We start from the raw sequence: 26103 nt of genomic DNA, 5'->3' as shown, positions 1-26103 counted from the left end.
GAATGTGTGTTCTGCAAGCTACTGATCTAAACTATGCCACTTACAAAAAACCACCTAACTTAGCCCAAAGCAGAATCAGTCTATTTGAATGTCCGTAAGTAGGCCTTAGGTACCAATCCAGCCGTCTGCATAAGGTCCCCAAGGTAGTACTCTGTGCATCTCCCTTAGCCTGCTTGATGGTGAAGGTTCAAAGGCAAATGGTTTCTGGGTAGCATCCTTCCTCCAAACTCTGCACTGGTTATACAATAAAATGATACAGGAGAGAGAACAGCAGAAAAAGGGAAGAGTTATTCCAGCATTTGGGGCACTAATATTCCTTCCTCTTGCCTGGCTACAGCTGCATGGCGCTTAACGAATACACCCAGAGCACTTAGCTCTGTTTACGTGAGCTCTTCCCCCCGAGCCGCAGTGCAGCTCCCCAGCACAATGTTGTTCTGTTTCCCTTTTCCCCTTGAGGTCCTCTAAGCTGGGCTAACCTTTCCCCGGTCTGTATCAACCCTTCTGCTCTTCTCCTCTGCACTGTCCAAATGGCAGCATTTTGCGTTCTGCTGGCCCTGGCCCCGAGAACTGAAGGCAGCAGTGGATAATTCAGTCCCAGCACATCTCTGTTGACTCTTCTGGAGGCACAGACAAGGAAGCTAATATATCCAGCAGCTGCAGAATTAGTAGGGACCACTCTCGTGTCCACTGATCGTGCGTACTACATCACCCATTTCCATCGGAGAACTTGTAAAGGTTCAGAGAGGGCCGGCTCGTTTCATTGCTCTATCTTCATTGCTATGCCACGCTGAAACTTAAGCTAAGATGGACACAGGTGGGCTACTGACTGTAGCGAGAAATAATTAAGAGAGCATTAGGTTTAGCCTGAAATAAATGGGTTGTCCAGCTGTAGTTGCTATAGAGAGAAAGCTGAATGTTAATGAGATGCCAACAGTAATTATGGTGATTATGGGGGGTTTTTTTGATTTTGTTTTTTTTTGAGTAGCTGTTGGGAATAGCTCGAATTGCATCCAAAGTGTGATGTGAGTGATATTTTAATCACTTTAAAGAGAAAAGGAAGGTACTCTTTTTGCAAAGGAAATTACAGTGAAACAAAGCTACAGTAAGAGTCAGAGAGCTGCAATGACGGCTCTGTGTAATTGCTTGGCAGCAGCAAGGAAATGCTTTTGTGCCAGGGCAATATAGTCTGCTTAACCCCATGCCTTAGTAATCAGCAGAAGCTGCAAGAAGTCTCCAGCTCTGTGCCACATTTATATAATTTAGTGTACAGTTCAAGCAGCCAGGTCCTTGAACCACTGTGCCAAAGGGAATGTGCCCTTCTCCTCCCATCCTACCAAGAATCCAACAGTGCCTGACAGTTCTTTACCCTGTATAGCAGGTCATGCTATACATCTTCCTTTGAAGCTCATCTGTGTATCCACAGAATTACCTGTTCTCTTCACCTGTTCTCTTCTGCGTGCTCTCCAAGGCCACTTCATTATTGCCATCAACTGTATTCATAATCTGGCTCTTGGTTTTACAGAAGAAACTCTCTAATCCATCCCATTTGCAGCACAAAAGGGCATCTATCTGCAATTATGGATGTGCTCTCTGAACCAGTGCAAAAAGAGGCCTGGAGGCCATTCCCCTATTGATTTCTCTGGATCTGCTCTGTGAGCATAGGGGTGTGGATCAAACACACCTCGTACAAACACACTTACAAACTTTCTGGTTTGTTGGTTCACCTCCATGGCCTAAAACAGTCGTGCAGTCTCTGAATGAAGAATTGAATAAAACAGCTTGCAACTATGCTTATTCCACAAATGCCTGGTCGTCCAGTAGGACTCAAGGTCCAGCCATGCTGCATGAGGTATGGTGAGACAGCCCTGGAAGGAGTTTGCAATCTAGATGAACACAGCAGGCAAAAGCTGGGAGAAAAGGATGCTTCCCCCCCCGCAATCTTACAGGTGGGAAATGGAGGCAAACAGATGAGTTTGAAAGTATGAGTTGATCTGCTAGCAGCCATCAGTGGGCCTGATCCTGATTCTCAGTGCACTTCTTACCATCGCTCCTCTCTCAAACCCTTTGGAATGGCTTTGCTTGTTTTTCAACCTACTTGTTCCCTTTCTATCACAGGGCAGGTAAACACGTTCATTATCAGAAACCTTCCTGGAGAATTGTAAGAGAAAATTAATTTTTAAAATCCTTCTTCTGCTAATATCAGCAGAAGCTTAGTTTTGAAGTTTCAGGGTTTTTTTCAGAGCAGCAATTCAGGAATGGCTGCTCCAGAATGACTGTCCCTCACTGAGTTATGTAGGACATTCGTAATAGAAAGTAATGCGGGGGGGGTGGGGAGAGGAGGATTTATTCAGGAACAGTTGCACTTTAAATCACCCTGAACCTTAATCTAAAATAACTTTCAAGTGTAGATGAACCTTTTATGAGTTGTATTTTTGCAGTCAGGAAGCAAAATCAATACTCTATGGCTTGTGAATCTAATCAAACAGAGCCAAGACCTCTCATGTCTCCAATCCCAGTAAGCCATTCTGGACTAATCTCCAGTGCAACAGGGGGGCTACAGGGGCCAATCTCCGCAAGGCCCGCCCACCTGTTCTTGGGCTAACTGCCCACCTTCTCACCTGCCACACCTTGGTCTTAATTGATTAATTAATAGATGTAATTAGGCAGGAGGCTGCCCATTTTCTTCCCCACTGCTAGGGGGCACTATCTGCAGCTCCATTCCTCCCCTACACCACAGCCCAAGCCTCGCTGATGACATCATGATGTTCTTATATGCACCAGTCCCCCACGATGGGGCCCAGAGTCCTGCTGTAGGACCCCATCTGGGTTCCTCCCTTCAGGCAGACTCTGCCGCTGTCATTCCGGGCCCCAAATCTCCCTGCCATCTGTTCCCCTTTGGGTGTGGTCCCCTCACTGGGACCTTTGGCTCACACTAGCCCTGGCCCACCTCCAGGCCAGTCAGGACCCCTGGCTCTTGGGTGTCCCTCTCGGTGGGCCTCCGTGCCCTTCTGACCCTCCTGGTCCTGGCCCAAGTGGGGGCCAGTCAGGGGAAGCTCTGGCAGGACTCATACTCTTATCCCGGGGTCCCCCTCTCTGGGTCCTCCTTTATGGACATGGGGAGCTGGGGTACCTCACACCATGACTGGTACCTCAGGGTCTCACAGGGGACTCTCACTCCCCCCTGGGCAGCAGGTCATGGTGCTACAACTGGTGTTACCTTTGACCCACGCTTTGCCTCTCAACAGTGGAGGACTTATTGGGGTCAGGGCTCAGCTCTCGCTCTGTCTGGATGAGCCCCCTCTCCCTTCACAGGGCTCCACATCGCCCGCTCTCTGGGGCTTCTGATCGCTGCCCGCTCTCACTGTGGTTCCACAGCGCTGGCCCCCTCTCAACTGGGGCTCAGATGTTATATTTGACCCAAACTCTGCCTCCCAGCATTGGAGGACTTACTGGGGTCAGTTCTCAGCTCCCTTGCCCTCTGGCCAAGCCCCCACCTCACACTGGGGGCTCCACATGCGGCCCCCCCCCCTCACACTGGGGGCTCCGGGCTTCCCTCCACAGGTGGCTGTAGCCATACCTGGCCCCAGCTCTCCTCCTCGGGATCTCAAACCCCCACAGGGCTCAGGCGGCCATGGCCACGCCTGGCCTCCAACTCTACTCCTTGGGGCTTGCACCCCCACAACTACCTCCGGTGTATGCAACCCACCCAAAGGTGAGGGCTAGGGGTTAAGGCACCTCAACCCACCTTTCACCGGGGTGATCACTGGCCTGGCATTTCCTGCGGGCTCCCACACCACTGGGAGCCCCACCAGGCCACCCACTCCTGGCAGGGTGTAGTTTCAGGTCATACCCAGAACCAGGAACCTCCTACCATCCCCTACAGCTCCTCCCTTACCTCCAGATCAAACTCAGCAGCCCTCAGACCAGGCAATGTTGTTGCCTCTCCTCCAGCAGCCAAACTGCCTTGTTTATATAGGCAGCCCTGAGCTTAAAATGACTGCCCTCATTAGGCACCTGGAGGCTGCCAGCTCCAGGGCCTTAAAGTGGCAGGCACACACAGTGCCCTGCCACATCCAGACCAAGCATTCTTTGCCATGATTGTCTGGAGAATAATTTTGCCTGTGTTTGCAAAATCATATATGCGGCATGTATAGGGAAAAAAAGGAACACTTTGCTGAACAAGTAATTCTGTTGAAAATGATTTGCTTAGGTCTAATATATTGTTTGCCTTCTCATGCGATACGTTATAATCTCAGACTGGGGCCGTGAATTCCCTCCAGGCCTCTCCCCCCAAGAAATAATAGCAAAGTTGAATATTGTATCTGCCAAAAGGCACAAAAAGCTGTAGGCCAACAAACTGATTTACGCTGAGAATCTCTGCTGGGTGAATGCACACAAACCAGCAATGAATGTCCTCCCTGGAGCCCTGGTACAAGCCCTCATTCACAAACACCTTGTTCACCTTCCTTCACAGGGAAGGACAGGACTTCAGCACCTGGTCTTGCTGTCGGTGCTATTTGGGGTTTTCCTGCTGCTCCTGACCCAAGTAGGAGATTTTCCCTTGCTCTGGACAAGTCAAATTGTTCTCTCTAAGTTGTACGTGTCATTCAATTTGTGCTTCGTGAGCGCTGTGCAGGATATGCAATAATACGCACGCGCATTGTAACTCTCATGGCAGGTGTCGCTTAAAGTAGGTATCCAGCACATTACCTTGTTCAGTGCCTGCCTCGCCTTTCCACTGGACACATCCAGTTGGAGACCTGTAGTTTTTTTGCCAGATACACTGGGCATGACCTGACACCTCCATTTCTTCTTGAAGTGAGAGCTTGGTTTCTTTGTCTCTAGGGCATTCAATGGTAAAGACTCCTGTTGAACCACAAACACATTTTCCTAATTCCTTGCACCCAGGATAGCAGATGGCTCTTTTGTTACCTCTGAAAGGCTGGATGAAAAACATGCGACAAGATAAATGGCTTGCTTTCATGTTTATAGTCCCAGCAGTAATCAGATATAAACTTAGAAGGAGCTCTGTTTTTTGGGCCAGCCAGCCAAATGGAAGAACAGAGCTTTCCATTTTCAACATTTCATCTGCAGAACTTGATTGTTGAAATAGCAGGACTGTGGCCAGACTTTTGTGTGTGCTCGAATGGCTGGAGTTTGGAAAGTTAGGGAAGCTTTTGACTTCACCAGTTAGTTCTCCTTCATCTTCCTTTTTAAGATCTCCCCCTTAAGGACCCAAAGGGGGAATGATAGGGCGCTTCCAAAGCATGCCATACCACAGCAAGAAGAGCACTGGGGATAGCCTGGGATTTTATTTCTTACCTATAGAGCGGACAAGGATGCTAGGCACTTCACAGGAGAGTGTGCTAATGAAGTTTGTGACCCAAATACATATGATACAAACCCTGAGTCTGGGGAAAGTGAGGGAGAATCATTTTCTAGCATTTTGAGGAAACAGGATGCACAATTTATATGTGGAAACTAGTGTTTTCAGAGGTGACCAGATGGAGGGCTGGGGGTGGAAAAGGGCTTGGAGACAGCTCATAGGCAACCAGGATGCCTCCAGAGGCACAGAAACTGGCCGTATTCCACCTGATTCTGATATCAAGGCAACTCAGGTGCGGGGCCACCCCCTGAGCAAATGCCTGGCCCTGTGTTACCTGCAGCCCCGCTTGGGCACACTAATGAGATTGCAATCACAGTGATGCTGCCAAGCCATCTCCTTGATGGGGGCTCAGTGTTTTGGTCTCCGATGAGTTCTTGTTGTCTGTCCTTGAAGAAGCAATTAGCAATTTCCTCTTGTGCCCACCAGAGAGCAACACTGGCACAGGGTTGGTGCCTTAATCGAAGCACTGAGAAAGCAACTGGATTGCAGCTGTTCAAGACCCAGCAGCCTTAGAAGGGAGAGACGGACAGAAGTTTTAGCTCTGTTTGTGTCTTGACACAACACGCTGCAGCGGTGTCTACGGCAGTGGCCTGACATTCAAGGAGATGGAGCACGTGCACCTCCCGCTGGCACACATGGGATGGTTTCATGTCTGGCCATAGGTAGCATTCAAAGACTCACTATTTTCTTGCCCAGGCCCCAACTGAGCAAAGTATATGCTTAACTTTAAGCATGTGCTTAGATCCAGTTGGAGTCACCAGAGAGCATCTGTGTTTGAATGGTGGCCTTAATTGTTTTTATACTAAAGGGGAGACTGGACCCCAGTGGAGACAAGGGGACGAAGGAAACAACTTCACCCTGTTTTTTTTTTCCTAGTGTCAGCTCAGGGATTTCAATTGACAGGCTCTACTGTGAAGCCAATATTGTGAGTTCAGCTATGAGTAAAATAATACAATGTATGTGGGTAGCAGCGTGAAAGAGGCAGTTATACAGCAGTTTAATAACAGCTTTCTGCTGGCTAGGTAGCTGAAAACCTAAAGTACAGTTGACGGTAATTAGTTTTTGTTTTCCTTCTCCCCCTCTCCCTCCCCCCCATCCCACCACTGTTAAACATCTACAGAAAATTACAATAGAAATGAGTCTGATTATTTTTGATTCTGCAGTGTTTTCATCATCCTGCTTGCGTAAGTTGGCCCACCGGGTTGCTTTTTTGAACAGCCTGATGTTTAAGAGGCGCAGAAAAGAGTCTTAACTCTGGAAACCAACAAGGCAAAATTTTGGAGCAGAAAATAGTAAGAGCGGGGTGCCAGCAGTGCAGTTTTGAACTTCAGAATAAACGTGAACGGGTAGATTGACTTTTCAGATCTGCATACACTAATTAAGCGCTAGACTTCTAAGGAAGTGTGCCACAGCCGCAGTGTCAAATCGATTATTGTAGATCTTATTCATGCTCTTAGCTGTTCTTTTCTGTGATGTCTTAAGTAGCCTTTCTTAAACATACAGCTGTGGAGGGGGTGGGAAGAGGAAAATGCCTTTTAGCCTAATATTTAATGCTCCAGTCCCCCTTCTCCCCCACACCCTGCTGCTGCTTCGGACTTTTCAGGCTGCATCTGATCTCCCCTCACTGCCAAGGGTGCCCTGTGCCAGCCAGATCTCATCCTGTTAATGCACTCGTCAGTGGGGGAATGAATGTCCTTCTCTGGAAGTGTTGACAGCTTTGGGCCCTCCGGTCTGCAGAGAGGAGCATGGTCAGTCGCGGGCAACATGAGCAGCCACCCCTAAATGAGCCTCTTTTCAGATGCTTGAAGGTGCCACCTTTGAGGTATAGGCATAGCCCAGTGCCCAGCTGTGCTTGAAGGAGATGGAGTTTGCAATGCGCTAGCTGAGCAGGAGCAGCACTGGTTGGGAGGTCTTCCCCCCATCCAAAAAACTCTTTATCCCCTCTTAGGAGGGGAGAGAGGTGGTGCTCCCCTCCCCTTTGACTGGTTTCAGTATTAAGTCCTTCCTTTTGAACTCTGCTGTGGGACTGCCTACGAGGATGCCCATGGTCACGGTGCCGTTGGCTGATGTGATCATCAGCCCACATCAGGCTGGACCCATCCCAATCCAGCATTACTCTTTGGCTGAGAAACCCACCGGAAAGGCTACTTTTCTCAGCTTTTCTGTTCCCTCTCCACTGAGAGCACCCAAACTGCTGCTTTTCTGATGAAGCCCAGTGTTGCAAAGCATGCGCCGAAGAGTCAGCAAGCTAATGTCATGTAGGCATGTCGTCTTCCTGAGCAGCGATAGCAACATGCTTGTTACCTCCCTTATCATTGTTCAGCCCCATCCTGTACCCTTGATGTCAAGGCAACATCACGCTTGCTTTGAAGAGTGGCACGCAGAATGTGAATAATTTGAACAATTGTACATTTTGTGACTTTAAAGAGCAGAACTTGATGAGACAGCAAATGTCCAGCATTTCAGCTGCTTCTGATACTGACTTGAAAGCATGAAGCAATATAAAAGGAAAGGAGCCTTAAGAAGATTTGCTACCATTGCTGAAAGCTCAGGAAGGGATATTTGGCCTGAGGCTGAAAGTGTGTTTCCCTCCTCCTCTGCTGGATAATTCACAGGAACCAAGGGTGACTTTTTTTTTTCTGGTTTTCAATACTGACATTGTAACAATGTGACTTAAGGGCTTGGTTGCTGCCTGGTGGGATTTCCAACACCTGCGATATTCTTCTTCAAACTAAGGCTCCCAGCTTGCGTGGTACCCGCTGGCTTTGCTACAGAGCGTCAGATTAGTGCTTTAACCTTAAATCCAGAAACCCCTCTGAAGTCACTTTCTATCAGCAGCATGGAAAAGGTACCTGCAGGTGTGCTGTTAAATCCATTTTTATACGTGTTGGCAACACTGTGCTGCTTTGGGCAGCTGCAACTGGTCTCACTGGTGCTGGAAAAAATACGAATGCAGGTTTTCATTCCGGCCCTCTTTGCCTGATCACACCCAGCTCAGCTTTCCCTTTTCATGCACATTTTAAACAATCCTGCATTCCTTCTTCCTGCAGCACTAGACCGTGAGAATTGAGTTGAAAAATGAATGTTTCCGTTTCAGGTTTCTCTCCCTGCAGTCAAAATGAAAACGGCTGGTTGCTGCATTCATGTGCCCACGGTGCAATACATCCTTCTCCCAACAAGTCCTTTGGCAGGTCTAGCGGTAGCCGGACTGCAAAGGGCTCTGTAACATTGCAGGCGACCCACTAGCTTATCACCAAAAAAAAAAAAATCTTTCGTGGACACTGTATGTAATGGAAGTACCTCCACTTCACAAAGTCCCATCTTATGGCTGCTCTTACCAGCATAGATCAGGCGTAAGTTGGCTGAATCTGGCCCGCAGTGCTATAAGGAACATGCTCATTTAAGACTACTTTTAAATTGCTGTGAGAGGGTGTCTGTGTTTACCTTTGGTTTGCCAAGAATCTCTGTTTCAGAAACCAACTTACATAATGTATCAAAATTAGTTTACTCATTAGCATTGCAAACTGCTGAAACAAGCTACAGATTGATAAAACTCGGGACGATATTTGCACATAGACATGAATGTGGAGAGAAATGTTCATTAGGAAACACGTCATTGCCAAAAGGAAGGCAAATGATTTCCAGCGGTATCTCAGACTTCATTAATTTCAAATCTTTCCAAGCTTAAAGCTAAGTTGAAAGAGGAATGCAAAAATATGCTGGCACGACGGGAATCTGTTTAAATAGCTCCTGGGTTTACGGAGTGCCAGTACGAGTGGTTTTCTGCAGATGAATACTTCTGCCCATTTATTTCAGTGGTGGAGGTGGAGAGGTCAGCCCACATGGCTACAGACCAGACCTGCTTAAATAAGATGCTATTTGTTATAAATATATTGGGGATTCTCCCATGTATCTGCCCAGCACCCAGGGCATCCAGGAGAGAGACTGTGAGATGGGGCTGCCTGTGTTCAGCACTGAAGCAAGGTTTGCTATTATCCCAACTCTGTTGAATTCATTGATAAGGCTCCCAGGGAGTTCAAAAGTTGTCAGTCTGAATGTGCTCCAAGGACCCTGCCATCTAAGCCTTGCCCCATCCTGAAATAAGACCTTTGGTCTGAGACTGCACATGCCCCAGGCAGGGAGATTCTCAGGAGGGACAAGAGCTCGAATAAGGATCTTGTAGTCTCAATGAAATCTGTGATTGATGTTACTGCTGCTTTTTACTTGTGCTGCAACTTAGATCTGGGGAAACTAGCCAGAGGTGAGGTCAGCAGAGCACATCTGAGCCGCTTCGGGCCTAACATTTCAAATGTGACATGGTTTCGCAATTTTCCTGCACCCTGCCCAGTGTAAAGACAGGCAAGGAAAGGCCAACCAAGACAGGACTTACTGGCTACTTTGAAAATTCCCTGTCTAAAAATATGGAATAAGACATTTCTGTACAGGATTAAGAATTTACAGCTAACATAGAGGTTGTAAGAAGCTGTCCCAGAATTTATCCTTAAAGATGTCCATTGTTTCTTCAGTATATTCATCCCCTGATGAGTTGGATGTGTCTGAAAATGAATGAAGACTATTCACACAAACCCATGGAGTTGTAGGTCCATGTTTCTCTTGTGGTGCTACAGGAGTTGCCACATCCTGGAGTCGATGGCATGCGTGGCCATGCAACGACTGCGTCTGTCTCTGATTGTATTTAATAGGACTTTTGGGGTCACATGGCTTATGAAAAAAACAGGCTTTGCTCTAGTTGAATGACCAAGTCTAAGCCTTATTGCTGGAAAAGAAATATATGGTATAGCTCCTAAATAAATTTTCGTGATATCAAATGCTACAACTTGCCGTGTACTTTGCACCTTCTCTGTTATGTTGCAATTCAACAAGGTGACTTGTGTTCCAGGTTTTCTGTGGGATTGCATAAGGATAGGTGAGGATAAATTCTGTCATTTCCTTTGCATAATCATTTAAAGAGTATTTTTGCAACGTTTGCAGAAGATGCCAATGTACTTTTAGGTAATAAGCACTGTACAGCTGCTATTTATAATCCAGATGTAAAGCAGTAAAGGGGTGGTATAAAGAGTATGGTCAACTGATGTGCAACTGCAAAATGCTGTAATAGAGGCTATTTTCCTAAGCGGTATCTTTTAGATACTACTTTTGTTAGATCATATACTACATATGTGGTATGCTTGGCTTGAAAATTGTGTGTGCAGTGCACAGGTAGGACACACAGCTAACGTGTGAGAAGTTTTCACACCAGCAAGAAAACAGTGTTGTTCATAAAAGACTGGAAAAAACCACGAAGCAACAGATCTCAGCTGAAAGTTTAATTATTTATCTGGAGTGCATCATCTCAAAAGGTATCTAACACCATATATACATTTGCTAATCTCTTTGGCACCGGACCTCAGTTGCTGTTACACAGTTTATTATTGCACGTCTCATAATTCATTCAGGGTGTTTTCATGTAAAATCTCTGTCCTACAACTAGTGCTTCCCTCTGTCTTTCAGAGGTGGAAAGCAGGAAAGAGGAAGTAGAGGGAGGCTAAACTCCCATGGGTAGAGGAGGATGGGTGCAGTTGTTCGCTAACACAAACTGCTGTCACCCTAAAGAAATACATGTCTGTTTGACTCACGTGGCACATTTTGTGCTTACAGAAGCACTGAAACTATGCTGAGAGCCTCTCCTAGGAGAGTGCTTTGTTTGCGTGAAGGTTTCCCATAATTGTGCCATTGGTCAGGGTTAAAATTGGGAAGCTTTTGAGAGCCGTGTGTTCAAAAATGGCAGTGGACAAGATGGTGCTGTCAGTCAATGTGGATGCATCTCATGGAAGGGTTTGGTAGGGGAAATACCTGCCCCAACAACAAACTATTGGGCCATTTATTTAGGTGGGAGCTTGCTTGAAGTCTGCTGTGGGAAATGGCAAGACTGGAGCTGCCGAATCTAACCAACCTAGGTATGTAGCCTCCTTCATTTTGTCCTCTAGACTGTTTTCCCCAAGAGAAGTCTTCTCACACCCCTGATGTCCCTCTACTGAGGTTAATAGGGTTTTACAATCAGCATAAAAACAAAATCAAGTCAAGGTCAAATTCTGCTCTCCGTTAAACCTGTAGGGTCTCGACAGAGTTGCACTGGTGGAACAAAAAATACTCCAATGCCTTGTCCTTCCCAGGCCAAGACTTTTCTTCTCTTTGGAAAGGCCAGATTTTGCCGTGCTGATTTTTGCTGGCATCCAGCAGATGTTTTTCTCTGCAACGGTAACAATTGCCCTCGTATAAAAGGGACTGTTTTACCAAATTATTTTGCCTTGTGCTTTTCCACGTGAACATTTGCGTGGTGTGTGATTGTTTCAGCATCTCCTGAGGAGCCCATTCAGATACAGAGGGGGAAAAGGATGATAATACCACACATAACAGGGGAGAGATACAAAAGGTGGTGCATAAGGGTCATCCATTGTCCAAGTCCATGCACAACACCATCCTAATGTGATAGCATTTTGCACAGAGGAAATGACAACTCAGGATGAAAGGCTGGTGAGCTAGATAATAAAATAAGGTCTTTACGCAGAAAAAGAACAGGATGCGGAGGCGTTTTATACTTCTCAACCCCCCCAAGGCTTCAATGCGGTGCAAAAACCTGGGGAGGAACATGAAAGTGTTCAGCTCTTGAAGTTCAAATAATACAGACTGGTTTTCTTGAGTCTCTTATTTCACGGTGAGAAGGAGCAAATATGGGCAGTTTATGCTTGGGCAAAGGACTGTCAAGTTCTGCGGGGGAAGAGCAGTTAGATTTTGCTTTGAGAGTCAGGGGAACTGTACGCCTCATTCCCCAGATGTGTCACACATCCAGTTCATGAGCTGGTCACTACACACTTGTCAAATTAAATTAACATGCCTTCTTGCTATCCCCACCCCTCTGCCTATGCTTTATCCACTTGCCACAGCTGCAAAATAAATGTTCCACTTTTTGGATAAAGCTTGGGATAGACCTTCCTACTTCCCTTTACCAAAGGAAACCTGTAGAAACATGAAAATATGTTTGACTTAAGCATCTTGTGGGCTCAGACCCGCAGGGTAACCTCCACACCTATTGAGAGCCCTTCGCACCTTTTCAGAATTGGGCCCTCCGATCCATGTATCTGAGCCGCTGTAAAGATCTGCAGAAGGCACTTGTGTGAAGACAGAGATATTTAAAGATGCAAGTGTGGCCCCACTGGATTCTTCTCAAATACTTCCCTTTCTCTTCTTCATGTCCTTGTGACTTCTCAAATACTGGTTTTAAATGTCCTTAATCTGACTCAGTCTTTAGGCTTGGCACAAGCCTGTCATAGCACAGAGAAGGCTTCTTTCCTGTAGTATGTTCCTATACAGAAAGCTACCTTGCCTTTTCAATAGTAAGTAATGAGCATAGCACACTATGGTGGTAACTACACCACAACAAAGCAATCAGCTTCTCACCAAGGGGAAAGTATTAGATTTCTCTACTTAGATGGCGTGTAGTCATTGTCTAATAATATGACCATTTTGCCATCCCTCTGCAAATAAGGCTGTGGCTGCTGCCTGATTGGTATATCATCTCACTTTCTCTCAGCATTGATTTTCTTGCTCTCCTTATTTGCTTCATAAAGAGAGAGACAAGGAGCTGGTGCTCTCTCGACTGTGAGAAGCTTTTGGGTGCCTTGATTTTTAGTATGAGACAACCTTTGCTTTATTTCAGGAGAAGGAAGTTGGATTATAAATCCTTTTGTAAATGTGTATGGTGATCTTTGCTCCGGTAAGTTTTTTTGTTTTTTTGTTTTTGTTTTTTTAAAATATATATTTATTTGTGCAACTGGACTTGTTTTGGAGGTTTCTTTTTGTTTGTTTTTTTAATAATTTGAAAACCTTCTCTTCCCACCCAGTCATTTGAGGACTGCTTTCTGTGTATTCACTTTCTGACCACAGCTGATCTGTGTTACTTGGAGTTTATATGCATTGAAATATTTCCATTTTGTATTTTTGTTTCTCAGAGTGGGGGTGGGGGGAACTGTTCAGGGAAACTTATTCTGCACTTCATTATGATGCAGCAAGGCAGAGGGAGTGAGGATGCAGAAGGGAACGAATTCTGATTTAGCATTTTCCTTTTGGCATTTCAGACTGCAGGTGCTTCAGAAATAGAGCAGCAATACTTGACTTTTTAAAAAATCCATTAGGAGCTATTTAATATTGATCCAAGTGGAGTTATGTGAGCACCAGACTGTACTTCATGATTGAGAGAGACAATACAAATGTTGTAGATTTAGCAATGAGAGGTTGCAGCTTTCAGAAAGGTATTTATGAAAACTCAGAACAGTCTTTCAATTGATTAACCAGGCTGCTCTCTCTTCACAGTGTCCGGTCATTAATACCAGTCAATTATACTGTTGCTTTCATTTACAGCTTCCTTGCTCCTGGCTGTTTTATGTATAGCAATGACTGCCTTGTTCATCAGCATTTTGTTCTTGCACTTGATCCTCCTGAAAATAATAATAATAATGATGATGATGATAAAGACATTGTTATTATATAGCACTGTCACAGTGTCTGGCACTTGACAGACGCAAATACAGGACAATGATTTTAATAAGGTAGCTGATGGGGAAGACAAATGTTAAATGTTAGAATGAAGAAGTTGCTGAATAAATCTTTGAATCTGCAGGATTAAATTCATTCATTCACTGGTATTCTGATTGATTTTTTTTTTTTCATACTATCATGAGAAAATTCTGAGTCACTGCTTAATTGACGCTTAGTGCCTCAAAAGTCCGGAAAAAGTCCAGATGTTTTCTGATCACCGCTGCTAATTACTTCATGAGAACATATATAAGCAAAGACTTGCTCATAAAAAAAAACCTTAGTTCTGGTGTAACTTGGTCACAGTCATATCAGTTGCAGGTGGATGTTTGTACAAGAAATGAAGAGCACAGTTTGAGATGTCTGAAGAACAAGGATGGGACTGTATATTTCTCAGGAAAGTTTTTTTTTTAAAGATCTGCATCCATTGTCTCAAGTGATCTCTCTGAAAAATGCAATAATTAATCATTAGTCATTCTAAAGCTGGTTTTGCTAATACCAGATTTTCTTTTGGTGATGAAATAGTTGCCTCTATTGCCCCGTGTATATATATAAAAAAAAAAGATTATCAGTGTTAATGATCTAGTTGATGGGGCACTGAAGCCAAAGCTGGACAAACCCATGTGTTCAGATTCAGATTCCTTTTTAAAATTATCTGATGTAGACCATTTTCCATAACTTAAATTTCTGGCATTTTATGTGTGTCGTGTACTGTTGCTCCTGCTGCATTTCCCAATCAGTATACGCTCGATGCAACTCAACTCATTTCATAATGTGATAGAACCTGGTATGTCTCAAAAATATATATATCTAGTCAACTGACTTCATCTGGTTCAGTAGCACAGACCAAATGCATTTTGTAAGCATGATCCTATATGTTCATGAGAAAAAACTGCGTATATTTTCAACCAGAGCAAAATATGCCAAGCCATGTATGTGGCTTCACTAGCTGCCAAGACTCCTAGGGTACATCATCAGCAGTGAAGTGATGAAGACCGATGCTAGATTCAGGATTAATTTAGCTCTTGAGAGTCTGGGCTGTGTAAAGCCAGGTGAATGGAAAAGCAGCATTCATGGAGGACATTTTGGTGAGAGTCGAGGCTTGCCAGTATGAAGCATGGTCCGTAGCCTATGCTTTGAATGCTCTCAGAAGTCAGGGGAATTTGATTTAGATGTCTTATATGTAGCTACCGTGAGGGGACCAGATGCCCCCTCTTTGCAGATGCTCTTGCTTTGAATTTAATGATGGTTTAAGACTGAGAGTGTTGAAAACTTCTCTAGCATAGTGATAGCAGGGGTTGTACAAGAGAAGGGCCACCCATTTATCTCTCATCTGTCTTGCAGCAGTGATATCTAGGAGTGGGAGGAGAATTTATTCCTTTCAGCCTTTCAAGGGAAAGCTGTGGCAAAAAGGGTAAAGGGAAGTTGTGTTGAGTGGTTCTCACAGCTCTTGCTGTGCCCTTTGCTCTTACACTCCTAACCGCTGAGTCCCCAGCCTTGACAGATGCAAGGGCTGCAAAAAAAAATAGCCGCAGACACTGTTGTGTGAAGCGTGTGCAGCAATACGAAGCTGTCGTTTCTCTGAAGCACATCTGGGGGAGTGCAGGACATTTGGGGATACCCTGTCCTGCAGGTGGCTGTGCTCACTCATCATGAGCTGCATCCCAGACTCTGCCTCTGGTACACTTAGCTCGCACCCCGCCAATATTTATCCCCTTCCCTCATGCACTTCAGGGAAACAGGATTTGAGAGGCAGGTGCAGCCATGTTGAATGGTAGCGGGGGTGCGTGTGCACACAAAGAAGGTACCTGTTCTTCCAGCACAGGAGCTGATTGAAGGAGACTGTATATCTTTCCTGGCAGCTGAGCCATTGCTGTCTTTTCTTCCTGCAGAGCTAATCCCAGCCACTTCTGACAACTTGTTGCTCAGCCTTTAATTCATCTGTTGGTTGTCTCACTGTCACTCTTGTCCCTGCAGTTTTCTGACACTGTCCATCCCACCTACGAGTGCTTCTCACTCTTCAGACCTCAGACAGTGGCCTGAAAATGTTACCACCCCCCACCCACCCCCCACCAGTTACCAGGGGGGACTGACATGCAAATTAGGATTCTTCCTGAGATTGGGGGGAGTTAATGGCTCAAGAATTCATAAACCATCCAAGCTAGAAATGTGAGATTTAAGCCACTGGGGCTAGAAGACTTGCAGTAGCTATCCTTTCTCTGTGTGCTGCCAAATGGGAAAAAAAGGCATTTTTAAGGCACTATTTTAGATGTTTCTGCTTTTTTCTCCCTGCTCTTTAGGGTAACTAGAGGAGCCTAGAAGGGGCATAAAGAATTCCAGTACAAATGATCAAACTCAAAGAATTGTTGCCAAAAATGTGGGATGTGTTCAGAATGGGGGAGTATTTCTTTTAATTTGTTATTTGTAGAGATGCTGAGGTGTGTGGGGTTGAGCATCCATACTGACATCAGGTGCACATAACCAAAAGGGGAACCTGTATGGGGAAAGCTACTTGCCTGTGGATGTGTTTGGAGTGCTGGACTGAGCCTTATACCCTCCTGAAGCTTTCTATAGCATTCAATCCAGCTGCAGCCCCTGAGAGAGTCATGGCCTGGGGTTGTTAAGCTCATCTGGGGTCTCTCTTTATATTTGTTCAACACCTAGCTTGCAAATCCATGACGCTTGCTGGGGGCCTCTGCAGCCTTCTTGTGTCCCTGCCATAATGCATGTTTTGTGCAAGGTTATAGGTTGCAAAGAAGAATTTTTCCGATTATATGAGTTGGTTTAAAAAAAAGTATCAGATTTACCCAAAGAACCTTGTCTGTTTTGTGCAATTAACTTCTCTCAGACCCGGCCTAACTCCCAAACCCCCGAATGATGCAGCAGTCATAAGTGCAGAAAGACAGAACCTGAGCTGGCAACAAGCCGGCACGCGCCTTATCCCTGCACCCTACGCACACTTAGGTATATTCAGCCTAGGAGCAGGAGTTGGGCATTTGTGCATTGCCCCATCCATTGCTGTGAGGTTGCAGGGCACTAGCCCTACAGGAGCTCCCTTCTGTGTGCTTGCAGATGGGTGCAGGGCTAGTGTATGTATGTGTCTAGGTCCATAAGAGGCTTGGGAGTGAAAAGGAAGCCCAGTGCTTGCTTAGATGTGTAACCTGGCATGTGTGCCTGTCGCCCCTAACACCCACCCATCCTTCAGTGGCATATGTGATCAGGTTTGTCCCCTGAGCAGGGCACAAAGGGAAGCTCCTTTTGCCTTTGTTAAACAAGCAGTGTGGGGCTGGAGGGGGAATGCCCACAAGCACCCCTGCCCAATAAGTCCATTGAGATCCCCCCAGTGCTGTCCTACAACACTGCTCTCAGGCTGTCTGCTGAGGGGCACAGTCCGAGCTGTTTGAAGCAGGTGCAATGCCTGGTTTTTGATGGCTGGCCCATGCGGGGCAGGAAATCCTTCTATGCAGCATGCCCAGGGAAGTCATGTAGATGTGCAAGGGGTCCATGGTCCACCTGAGACCAAGTGGGAAGGGCTGCGCAAGTCAGTGGCGCACTGGACAGATGTGCTGCATCTCAAGTCACATCTGGCTACCTTTGACTTGCCAGCCCAAATGGCCAAGGGGCATTCACAGCTGGGTTGAATGGGCAGTAAGAGGCTCAAATTCCTGTCTCTGGATCCATATCTGCTCCATCCGCGCTCTCCCCAGCAAGAGAGTAGGATGCTGTGAAAGCCCCATCATATCTGCTTCCTCCTCTTCTCATGCCCAGCCTCCGGCTTTGCCAGTGAGATGGACCAGACGTTGTTGTGCTCTTTCCCTAACCCCCTCGTTCTTTGTCTAGCCAGTCTCGGAGGCCTGAGATGACATTTCCAGTGTCCCGTTGCAACTTTAGCCTGTTACACAAGTGGGTCTTTTTAAAGGAACACAATTGTCAATGCGTTTCCGAAGCACCACAGCGAAGTATAAACACAGCAAATATATGGCAACCAGCTCATAAGCCAGAGACATATGGGCACCAACAACTCATTAACGGACTGATTTAGTTAAAGGGGGTTGGAGGATTAGCATAACCCATGTCTTAATTAAAAGAGAGATCACATTCACTTAGGATCAGTGTGCATGAAGCCTCTCGCTGCCATGACCGAGGGTTCTGCCGAGTGCTGGTGGCAGGGGAAACTGTCCCTCTGTCTGTTTTACATCCCGGTCTTGAGGTTTTCTTGTTTGTGAGCCCCATCTAGCTGCAGGAGTGGGGTGGCTTTAGCTAACCAGCCTGCCCCTGGACTCCATGAACCACCTAGCAAGTCGCTCCACATTGGATCAATGGGGAGCACAGACACCTGGTTTGTGTTCATAACACAAACATGTATGAAGGCAGAAAAACCAAGTGTGTGCATAATATAGGAAATGATGCGGTGAAATCTCTGCATCTGTACAGCCCCTAGCATAAAGGGCTCCCTAGCAGGGATAACGCAAATAGCTAATACCACTCAAACTAAATTATCTGGTTACTGCAATTTACTCTTAGCCTGCTCAGGAGATTCAGTTGTTTTCCATTTACTGTGGTTTTTCTTTTGGTTCCTTGTGTTATCAGCTGTCTTATTACTCTACAGGTCAGAATCTGCAGATCGAGCAGTTTAGGTAACCATTTCCAGAGGTGTTGATGGAGCATTATAAAAAGCACAACAGACAAGCACATATTGATGCATTATTGGTTTTTAAACAAGTGCCTGCTCTTTTCCTCATCTGCTAAGATTTGAAGCATATTGGGAGGTGACAAGGAAAATGCACAACAACTGTTAGTCGGGATAAATAAAATGAAGCTTGATTATTTCAGGTTTGCAAATAATATTGAACAAGAAATAAATATTGTATTGGAACTTGGAGAGGTCAAGCAAGGGGGTCCCATTGAACTGATTGTGTTTGCAATCCAGTCCAACTGCAGAGTTTCTGTCTTTAAATATTAAAATCGAATGAAAATCTGTGAAAAGAGAAAGAGAGGCATGACATATGTTAGGGGAAAAAAAGCAAGACTGAGGGATGTGCGAGAGAGAAACGACTACAACAATCAATATGTAACCTAGAGGAAAAGGAACTTTAAAAAAAATCGAATGGCCCCGTTATTCATGATACTGTTTTAGTTATAAGTGAGTCTAGCTTTTTTCAGAGCTGCACTTTCCAGTAAAATACTGGGAGTGGAAAGAATGAAGACCTGTTTATGAATAGGAAGAGGAGGAGCTGAAAAATACAGGCAGAAAATGGTTTTAATTTAGCAAATTTCTCTTTCCTTGAAACTTCATTCTCTTTGCCTTCCCAGAGCTTGCAAAGAGCAGGTTTGACTTTGTTGTTACCTATTGTTTTAAAATGTCTCAAGCCAAGGTATTTCATTTTTTTTTTATATTTATAAGAAATATGAAATCTGTGTTGCGCTTGAGCTTGAATGTTATATAAATAGAGCAGCCTGAACCCTTCCAACTTCAGGTAGAAGTAGCTTAGGGAGTTTTCCATCTGAGGGTCAGAAACAGGGGTCAGGGGGTGGGCACACTGAAATTATGCATTGTTGAACCGGCAGTCTTGATTTTCCCCCCTGTGCTTAAGTGAGGCTTGGGTCTTGCACACAGGTCACCGGATGCTCGATGGTTATAAGCTTTACACATTTATAGTCACACGTTTCACCTGCTGCTTTCTAACACTCAGGGTTGCTGAGTGCTGGACTAGATTACTGAAGGAGGCGGTGGGGTTTCCATTAATGGAGGGTGGGACTAGATGACCTCTCCAGGCCCCTTTCCAGCTTCTGTGGTTATCCTTCCTGCATAGATCGAAGGGGGGACAAGATTTACCCAGGTTCATGCACAAAGGCAGGGGTAGAGGTGGGAACTGAGCCCAGCCCTTCTAATTCCCTGTGCCACCAGGCCATTTTTCTTCTCTTCCTTTTGCCACTTGCAATTCCTCCCTCCCTCACCTTCCCTGCTCTCCACCTGTCTTTCTCCTGTCTTGCTCCTGTCCAGCTCTTGCATGCTCACATGCACATACATTCTGCCCACAAGTGGTTAAAATGTTGAGAGTCAGAAGATAAGGAGTTGAGACAAATTCCTTGTGAAACCTTTTTCTTTTTTTTTTATCGAGCAGCTGACACCATGCTTCTGCCCTCATGCCCACTTCAATGCTCTCCTCCCTTTGGAGACCTCGCTGTTATGGCCACCACTGCTCCTCGTCCTTGCTTTCCTCTCCTTCTGTATCTCCCCCCCCCTTAGTGCCCTGCCTCTTCCCTTGTGCTTGGACAAACCCAGCATGTCACTTGGCAGGTGTGAGGTGTAGCAGGTGGAAGCCTAATTGTTTAATGGTTTTGAAAGCCCTGGGAGCTCTCCAGAGGAAAGAGGCTGCATCCACGATGTTTCGCTATCCTCTGTGCAAAGCTTTCTGTGTTTATCTTCCCAATGTTTGTCGGGTTTGAAATTTTTTCCCACTCACATCATTTGCATGGGTTTTCTTAAGCTTCCTTAGAAATGGTAAAAAAAAAAATACCAAACGGGGGCAGGAGAAGATGCTGCACCGCTAAGCCACCCTACAGAGCAATACTCATTGCTAAAAGGAAGGCATTGATGGCCTCTGATGTGTGCTGCCACGACAATAATGAGGTTAATGCCCTTCCATTCATGCAGAAACATCTTAGCTAACGTGTAATTTAAGGTTGTCAATGAGCAATAATTAGATCATAAATAATACAGCATGATTTGAAGGATGGTGGCCTTTCTTGTAATGATCGCTTTTTAGGCAATGATGACACAGGGGAGCACTTTTCTGTCTTTCCCTCATGCTGTGCCCTGTCTTCGGCAAAGGTGAGTGTCACAAGGTTTTGTTGGGTTTTATTTTTCTAGTTAATGTGACGCTTTGCCTATCATTTTGTCCGTGTGCATTTGGTGGGATGCAATAAGAGCAAGACATTTTTGATAAAATGGCCAGGTAATTCTGGGAAAGATGACAAGAAGCTAATGGAAAGAACAAAAAATAAGATGAGATAATGAAGTGATTACAGCACCCATCAGGCTCTGTTCCTAGAGGACATTATCTGTCTGCAGCGCCTGCCAGGCTTCTGAAAAGCACAACTGTGCAGCACCGAATTACAACCCTCACTCCCCGAACCTAAGTAGAGCTGCAGGGTATGGGCATGGCTATGCAGGGAGCTCCCAGTCTGCACGCAAGAGCACGGGGGTTTTCTAGCTGGAAATGGTGTCCACTTGCTGCTGTTGTAGCTGGATTTTGGAAGCTGTGCTCTAGAAACAGGAAGGATTTGCTAGGTTCCCAAACCTAAGGCCACCCTCTGCTGATGTGCACTCCCCTTCCTTAAAATTAACTATGTCCCTAAGGAGCCTATACTGCCTCGTCCTGCCAGCCAGTGTCAACACCTGTGCACAGGACCTGGATATTTTGCATTTTGAGTCAGCTCACAGTTGTGATACATGAGAGTTGTACAGTATGTTTCATTTCAAAAGACCTCTCCAACATGCTGCAAGCCCAGTTCCACTATCCTAAACATCCTGGAAGGAAAAAATCCTACTTGCTAATAGCAGTGTGGATCATGCATCTTTCCATCTTGCTTTAGGCTGCAGTTGATAGATAGCAAGCAGGCTTTTAAAAAGTGAGGTCTCTGTAGTCTTGGCTGCAGGTGGGGGACCCAGGAGGTTTGTGATTGGCATTGCGTGTCCTGGAAGACTCGCATTTGCCTGGCACAGGGTGCATCTAACGCTAATCTCTCATCCTAATGCTATGTGCATGCATGCAGGAGGGCGGGTCTCCCTATGGAGATTTGTTTGTTGTAACCTGTTTACTTGGGTGGTTTTAACTTCCAGCAGTTGATACAGATTTTACAAAATCAATAGCTAACAATTCCCAAAAGTCGTATGGGGGGAAAAAAAAGTGTTCTGCTGGGAGTTATAACTATATTGTATTTTTTTACATGTGTGAAGCTTTTGCAGTTTCTGACATGCAAACTACATGGAAATTAGTACTGCATTTAGAATACATCTTCCTGAGTTCAGGTGACTATGAGCTTTAGGGGCCTTTGTACACGCCACGTTTTTTGCCCTTTCTTGCTCTGCGCAAGTGGGATTTCTGGCTGCTTTAAAAGTCTTTCTTGTGCATTGAAGTAAAACTCTTCAGACGTAGTTTAGTTTATCTTACCAGGAATTAAAGCTTAGAGTAGCACGTGTGTATGTAAGCTCAACTAATAGCAGATCTTTAGAAAAACCGGGGTAAATGGATAGGTAGTGCTGCCTGTGGACAGCAGAAAAGGACCATCCCAAGTTGCTGTGCTGCAGCAGTTCTGGTAGGCCAGGAGCACTTAAGAGGAGTTTCCAGGTCATATTGTTGTCCCACCAAAGCGATCCTAGTCCTAACAAATATTAAGACCTCAAACAGTAGCTGAGTGCACAGAAATGTACTGTGTTGAACCTTGCTTTCATCTTGTTTTAAAAAGAACAATATACAAGAATATACTTGTGTTACGATTGCATTGTAAGGGCTGTAACTTCCATAGTGTTTCGTGAACTGGAAAAGCAGATCGCTCTTTGAACCCCTCCATTTCAACACAATGAGAAGTATCCCAGCAGAGTTCCCAAATGACAAAGGTGCTGCTATATACACTATGCATCTGTTTGTTGTGTATAGATTGTTTCTTTTTCAGGGAGACTGAATATGGAGGAGTTAGAGTCTATGGCCAGAAAGAAAATTATGCATTGAAAGCAACCTTGCAACTTGTAGAGGTCTTAAAGAAACCTGGGCGTTATGTGTGTGTTGTGGAGTGAACCGAAGTAGTTTTTCACTTTTGTGCATATTGTCTGGGTAGGTTTGTTTTATGACTACCTTTCAGTTCACAAGGTCCGTAAAATTTTCTAGACAAGCCTTTGTTTTCTTCATGTTAACTCTTCTGTGTATTCTGCCAATTATAGCATAAGCATTTGCTTATGCTGCTGACCCATTACATGCCGGATGATGAAATATATCTCATTAGCTTGCATTACATTTTGAACTTAATAAATTGGAAAAACATTACAGAGAGTTCTGTCTGGCCATCAGAAGCAGCAATATTCGTTACCTCAAAGACTGGGCACCTAATCTTTTGGTATACAATTGGGTTTTATTCTATTAAAATATAATGAGAAAGGACTACAGTGCCATTATGTGGTGGAACAAAATGGGTTTTTTGGAATAATCAATGGAAGATGATTAAGAAAGATAAAGATTTTCTTCAAAGGAAAAGGGAGAAAATAGCCTTCTTGGAGTTAAAGTATTGTAAAACTGGATTGTTATAACATGAACTTTACGCTCCAAAATATCTCCAGTTTCAGTTCTGTAATCCTTCCATTAAGAATCCAATTAAGCATTTTTTTTTTTTGGTGAAAATTTGAAGCCCTAAATTAAATGCTGTGCTCCACACCAGATTGTTTTTCAGGAGTCCCAATGGCTCTTACTAATGAGGGTAGCATCTAGCATCACTTAACTTGCTGGTGCTGAGTTTTTTGGACTAGCCATGGTACTAAAGAGTAACTTTTTAAAGGCCAGATTGTGATATTTCCTCCTGAACTTGAGTCAAGTGCTGCCTCAGGAGCTCAACCACCATATTGTGATACCTGCTGGGTTGAGGAGAAGACCAAGCATGAATCAGGGTATGGACAAGACAGATCTTCTGCCATATCCTCCATCAGCCCCTCATGTAACCCTAAGGTGTGAGTTCAGTAACCACACTGCATTTTTATCCTTACTGACTTTTCACCAAGGCAGTTGTCCCCAGCTCTGCCAGCCCATGAGATGCTCCTACTTTTGAAAGCATTGGCCAAGACTTTCACATGTTGGTGCATGAGCATTCAACTGAAGATGCTTCGAAGGGCCCTGATTTTCACAGACTGGATGTCTCGCTTCTGCGAAGTGTTGGCACTTAGTCTGAACTGAAGTTAACATGCGTCCTAGAGCATCTTACTGCTGTTGATGCAACACAGCTGACAGATACAATGGCCAGCAGACTTCCAAGGATTGTCAGACAGACTCCTATGGCGGTTCCCCATGTCCAAGAATAACCAGAATTGGCAACTTCAAAGAAGGGTCCAGAAAGATGTGACATGGGCAACTATGGCAAAAAAATACGGATCTTGCTCAGTGATATGCATCAGTCCTCCGTGATGGAGAATAACTCTGACCATCTGTTGCCAGAACAGTCGGTGTGACACCTGTTTAGCTTTTAGGCACCCACGTCTTTTATTGGGTCTAGCTCGAGGCGCCAACGGGGTTTGAGTACTTACTGCTCCTTGGAAAACCCCAGTCTATACGCAAAGTATATTTAGAGCACTTGTTTTTCTCAGCCTTGTTTTGTTCAGTGGAAGTCTTTTCTCATATAATGCATCATATAGCTAAGAATTGTCTTAATGGTTTTCCCATAGGGAAAAGAGTGGGTTAAAATTACAGGAAGAAAAGGTTTTCCAGCTCAGAAATAGCTTTGCCCCCCCCCCCAGCCCCCCCAAAAGAGAGACTGCAGGAGATTCTCCACGCCTTGAACTCTGAGAGGTTCACTCATCTCTCTCAGTTACAACCCACACGGTATAGATGAGTGGAAGCACGGAGGTGGAAGATTTATCTCAGTCTGTAACACTGCTGTTTGTTTAAAAGAGGTCGGAGGAATCTTGGCAGCTAGTGGACAATTGCCATAACTCTTTATTTCCCATTCGGATACGAATTGATCTCAGCAGTCTCTGTGGGTAACCGTCGAAGGAAAATAATTCTGTGTTAGTTGTGCTCTGCACACCCTCACGGCACTGAGCGATATTGCAATGTTAACAACTGCTAATTTATCAACCCGCCAAATTCATATCATTCCAAATCCCAAAGTCGATAATCAGGTAACCTCCTGCACATATATTGTTGCTTGCAGGAGAGGTGATTCCACGCTGCCAGCATCTCAGATGTAAGCAGGAAAAATGCCAAGATTGAAAAAAAGGAACCAGCAGAGAATTGGACCAGTTCTCTTTAGTCTTTTGCCAGTGACATATTTTGGGACATCACCTCTGCCTTAAATGATTTTCCATACCTTTGTTTAGATCCTTTGAATCTACCCACTACCATCTTAAACATTTGGATCGCTTTCTATTTTTTTCGTAAAAAACAAACCAATAAACAGACCCCCAAATCCCAGAATTTAATTAAGAGACTCAATGGCATGGTTTATACAGATTATTGTGCAGTCTGAGAGCCTCAAGGCTTGAAATACATTTGGAACAAACTATGGTTCCTGGCGGCTGCTTTCCTCCAGGGAAGAGAAGGTGTAAAGCAAATGCAGAATTTGGCAAATGCTTCTCAGTCTCTTTATTACAGTGCTGGGAAAGGCTAGCTTTTATTCCAGCCCCATGCTAAGAAATGTATCCTTCTCAGACCTTCTCCCCGGATAGACAAAGCCTTGGCTGGTATGATGGAGTTGGGGCTGGTCCTGCTTGGAGCAGAGCATTGGACTAACATGACCTCCTGAGGTCCCTTCAACCCTCATTTTTTATTATTCTAAATGCCTAAACATTTCTGTTTAAAGGTGCAAATATTACAATATTTAATGTTTCCATTGAGGCGTCATACATTGCATTTGGCTTTCCATTTGAAAGTGGGGAGGGGAAGAAACCTATGTTTAAGGGTGTGTATGAGTCAATATGAACTCTTTTAGCCCAAAGCAGAAGATTGAAACACCAACATGGTTAAAGTTTAAAAGCTGGCAACCATGCTCAATTAATGCAACCACAAAGTAGGGAAGAGGGAAACGGCATTCCCCCATTCCTGCACAGGGTTTTTGTAATCTCACCTGCCTTCAAAAAATGGCAGGCCTAAACTCTTGTCCATGTTGTCTGTCTTGGGCCTCATCTTTTTTTTAATCATTTTTTCTCAGCCAGTGGCCAGCACAGCCACTTTGGGCAGGAGTTCAGAGGCTGAAGCATTTTAGGAACCAAGCTACAGACAGCATTGGCAAAAGGAAAAAAAGTGGCCCACGGAAGTGCTACCGAATGGAGTGGGCACTGATTGAAAGCGTTGTAGAGCCCTTCCTGTGAGATAAGACAAACAAACTTCTTCAAGTCTGACAAGGTTCTTGGGGTAGACGTG

General features: G+C 45.0%; 1 protein-coding gene across 3 annotated transcripts in view; it reads left to right on the top strand.

Moving 5' to 3' along the window:
- SYNPR (synaptoporin) overlaps positions 1-26103 on the top strand; it is a 117256-nt gene that overhangs the window by 53314 nt on the left and 37839 nt on the right. Inside the window, exon 1 of one of the 3 annotated variants that reach the window (XM_019536709.1) lies at positions 12577-13160. The exons of the other annotated variants lie outside the window; for them this stretch is intronic. Within the exon in view, the coding sequence (XP_019392254.1) occupies positions 13137-13160 (24 nt within the window). The 5' untranslated portion in view covers positions 12577-13136. Of the gene's footprint in view, positions 1-12576; positions 13161-26103 lie in introns of those variants that run through there. 3 annotated transcript variants of the gene reach the window in all.

This window comes from Crocodylus porosus, unplaced genomic scaffold (assembly GCF_001723895.1).
Source record: "Crocodylus porosus isolate Cpor-Errol unplaced genomic scaffold, CroPor_comp1, whole genome shotgun sequence".
Taxonomy (NCBI): Eukaryota; Metazoa; Chordata; order Crocodylia; family Crocodylidae; genus Crocodylus; species Crocodylus porosus.
The sequence above is the reverse complement of the archived record's forward strand: the minus strand, read 5'-3'. Positions and strand labels throughout refer to the sequence as shown.